The sequence below is a fragment of the Anoplolepis gracilipes genome, chromosome 10 (genome assembly GCF_047496725.1).
Source record: "Anoplolepis gracilipes chromosome 10, ASM4749672v1, whole genome shotgun sequence".
Classification (NCBI taxonomy): domain Eukaryota; kingdom Metazoa; phylum Arthropoda; class Insecta; order Hymenoptera; family Formicidae; genus Anoplolepis; species Anoplolepis gracilipes.
In genome coordinates, this window is record NC_132979.1 from 11,741,815 (window position 1) to 11,745,698 (window position 3,884).

The 3,884-nt window shown below is 41.0% G+C and overlaps 1 protein-coding gene across 1 annotated transcript; it reads left to right on the forward strand.

Annotated features, from left to right (window-relative positions):
• The first annotated feature begins 2,422 nt into the window (after positions 1-2,422).
• Positions 2,423-3,641, forward strand: LOC140670547 (uncharacterized). Its single transcript, XM_072901204.1, has one exon. It carries the CDS (start codon positions 2,484-2,486, stop codon positions 3,576-3,578), a length of 1,095 nt encoding a protein of 364 aa, XP_072757305.1. The 5' UTR covers positions 2,423-2,483; the 3' UTR covers positions 3,579-3,641.
• Positions 3,642-3,884: the final 243 nt, after the last annotated feature.

Here is a 3,884-nt window from a genome sequence, read left to right on the forward strand (position 1 = left end):
CACTATCGGCCATTCTCCAGCCTCAAAGTCATCGTCGTCAGTTTGTTTTTTATCACCATCACGAACTGTGTGTTACGAACGTTTTCGTGAAATTGTTTTTTTCAAAAATTCATGTATCGCTTGCAGCTCGTACGATCTCTCGGGAATCGTAATTTCCGCATCGTCTTTGCCAAAGTAAAATTTATTATTCGAGGAATTTACGTTCGATATCGTGTGATAACTCTCAAAATCCGCTAGACCGAGTTCGTATTCACCATCGCTTAAATCTACGGTGGGCGAGTAATTTGCCACGAGAACGCTGCTCTTCCCAGTCAGCGTGAATGTCATAGACATGTTGACCAAACTGTTTAACGAATACTAAATTAAATAGCGCAATGTATGTCTTTAAATTCGCGTGCATCGACCGCTCGGAGAAACTGCAAGCACAATTGTCCGCAGATGCTTTGATTATAAGTTTGATAGGATGTATGATTATAATCTATTTTTGACACATTTAAATATCGTCTCAATTTATTTGGCGGGCGAAGATTGCCAAAACTGTCAAAATATATAGCGCGATTCCCTCTCTTTGCATACGCTACCCAGTGAGTACCCGAGCCTTTAGCGTTATCCAAATTTATGATGCCGCTCTCGTTTTGATATATACCGCCGATCGGTAATGAGTCACGCATAAAAACACCTCTAAAATACGGAATGCGCATACGTTTTGCTAGTTGCAGCAGTTGTACGTTGGTAGTTGCACCCTCTGGCATTTTTAGTGTCTCTTTGACGTTTTTTTTTTTTTCTTCTTTCTCATTGAGACTCCTTGTCCGTATTTGTATGGCGCGAGATACAATCCGCGACCTTCCATGGCGCGACTGTGACGTAGCATCTCTTGAAACTGACGTTGCGTAGCTTTTCCGTCGTTTACCATCTTTGCTACACCAGCCGCTCCACCAATCAGAGATCCGAGAGCACCCAACACTGGTAGAATCGGTAATACGCCCCCACGTTTTGCTACCGGAAGTATTCGTTTTTTCGTAATCTTTTTCTTCGTCGACGACTTTTTCATCCCCATACCCATTTTCGTCTTTGCTTTCATGGCCGTCCAAACGGCCGTGGCGGCTGCTCTTTCGCCAAAATTCGAATCTTTCGCGGTAATACGTTCTCACGCCCTCGCAGCTAGTATACGATCCGCTACGTGTCGTTCGCCGAGGTCGTTGCTTCGCGAGTAAGCTAAATCGTGTTCACGACACGCGACGTCCAATGGGTTGATGCCTCGATCGCCTCTAGCCAATCGTTCTTGTAAACGAGTTCCCGGTCCGCAAAACTGATATCCAGGAATATGTAATTCGATAGGGAGTGCGTTTATCGCGCGATTCAACAGACCACAGCCTCTTACAGTTTTCGCTGACATTCGTAACAATCTTTTATCATCGGCGCTGGACCGTCAATGTGCGTTCGTTGCCGCGGTCGATTGTAATGTTCGAAACAGCGACGATAGGTCTGAACCTCCGAATCCGCTTTTATGTATTCCAGAAGTTTGTCCCACACACGTTCCACGTAACGGCCAAACTGTTTCAATAAAATAATCTTCGGTATATATTGCAACTGTTCTGAGGTAAGGTTGAGAATATCACAGTCATCCGACAGTGAAAGAAACATGTTTGATACTGAGCGGTTTCGATTTGATGCGCATCTATAAATAGGCTCTCCTCACCCTCCTCCTTCTCAGAAAGTATCGTTAAGTCTGATTAGACAAGTCATGCGATTCGTGATACAACCAACGGTAATTAAAGTAACAAATTTTGACAATAGGCTAATGCCTGAAAAAGAAATACACAAACATGGAAAAATGTTATCGAATACAATACGCGGTCTCATTTGCGGCCCTTCGAATTGGTAAAACTAACTTGTTGATAAGCTTGATAGAAAGTCCAAACGGCATACGCTTTGAAAATTTATACATATATTCAAAATCGCTTCAACAACCAAAATATCAATATTTGGAAAATTTACTATCATCGATAGATGAAATTGGTTACTTTACGTTCTCTAATAACAACGATGTCATTCCATCGAGAGAGGCGCTTCCGAATTCGGTTTTTATCTTTGATGACGTGGCATGTGACAAGCAAGATACGATAAGAGAGTACTTCTCAATGGGTCGACACTCAAGCGTCGATTGTTTCTATCTCTGTCAAACGTATGCCAAGATACCCAAGCATCTTATACGCGACAATGCTAATCTGTTGATTTTATTTAAACAAGACGGTACAAACTTGCGACATGTGTACAACGATCATGTAAATACTGACATGTCGTACGATAATTTTAGCGCGTTATGTCAAAAATGTTGGCAGCACAAGTATGGATTTCTAGTAATTGACAAAGACAGTTCAATGAGCAATGGACGTTACAGAAGAGGTTTTAATGAATTTGCGGTACCGTAAAATGATCAGTTGCTATCGAAACATTGACAGAGCAACGTCTACATAAAAAACATGAGTGATAACAGTGATCGTGAAAAGATTGCGCGAAAAATTGTACAGACGAGCGAGTCAATTCGCAAAAAATATCGCGCGTTAAAAACTGGTAAAATTGAGGAAGATGTAGCGTTGGAGAAACAGTTTAAACCGATTAGCGAGCCTCTAAAACAGCTTGTTCAAAATACCATCGATGTAGAATCCGACGTATCGAAAATCGAGCCGTTCGATATACTCGAAAAAGACCATGTGGAAAAGAAAATTATTAAAGTTAAAAAACGACCAAGAATCTCATATAATGATTTGAGCTCAAAGCAAAAACGATTAAACGTCTCATTAAATGATTTGCCGATAACTTCTACACCTAATCAAAGACGAACGATACCGGACACATCTACTCAGATAGAAATTGCGCAACCGCGTCAATTATCGTACGAGCAACCACCCGTCGACGAAATTTTTGAAACCACACCCGATTCGTTGGTTACGACGGTACAACGTGAATTGCAAACGTCCGCAGGTGTAAACATATTTCGAGAGCATTTAGGTCCACTCGGACAAAAATATATATTAACTGTTATGAATCAAGATAAAGATAAAGCTATGGATTATGTGTACGGCATTAAGTTTTCTAACGATGGAATAATGCTCGGTGATAAACATTTTGACGTAGACAAAAATGATAATATAATTATCAATGAAGTAAAATATACGGGAACGCCTGGTCTCTATGAATTAATTTTCAAAAAAATCCCCGACGATGAAATATATACCGAAGATGATTTGCTTAAATATAAAAGTATATTATTAGCGACGAATGCGCATAAACGTGGGAACAAAGCACATAATCCAGTATTAGGGACTAAAGGATATAAGTATAAAAATGTAATTGCGCCGTTATTGTCTAGCAGAAAAGCTGGAAAGGGTATACTACCGCGCGCTATGACTCTAAACGACAATAAGATCGACTACGTGCATTGGAACGATCCAAACGAGTTGGTAGATCGTCTGCGATTACTGGATGCTTCGCGTCGAGCCGGTAACAATGCTCACGACAATGAAATCATGTCGATTATCGAAGAACTTCGCGAAGATGGTCTTATTATAAATTGAATGATGTATCGACAAAACTAATCAGTCGATCAGCGTCGCGTGACACTTTACGAAGCGTCGGAAAAAATGCCTATCAACAAATTTGGCTTATTCGATTCAAGAAATGATGCAACCAGTACAAACGGCTCTTGGGATAGATTGGTAAAAAGTTATGTGCACGAAAACGCTCTGTGTCGCATCGTTACAGACTTCGATGCGAGGTCGCGTAAGATTCGTCGTGTAGCGCAACCTGAGGCTGACACCGATGCCGTCAACAAATTGTACGTACAGTCTTGCGTTAAAAGATTAATGAATCGACAGAAAGAA

What these genes read in the sequence shown, in the direction of transcription:
- LOC140670547 (XM_072901204.1), top strand. Translation starts at nt 2,484, where the DNA reads ATGAGTGATAACAGTGATCGTGAAAAGATTGCGCGAAAAATTGTACAG.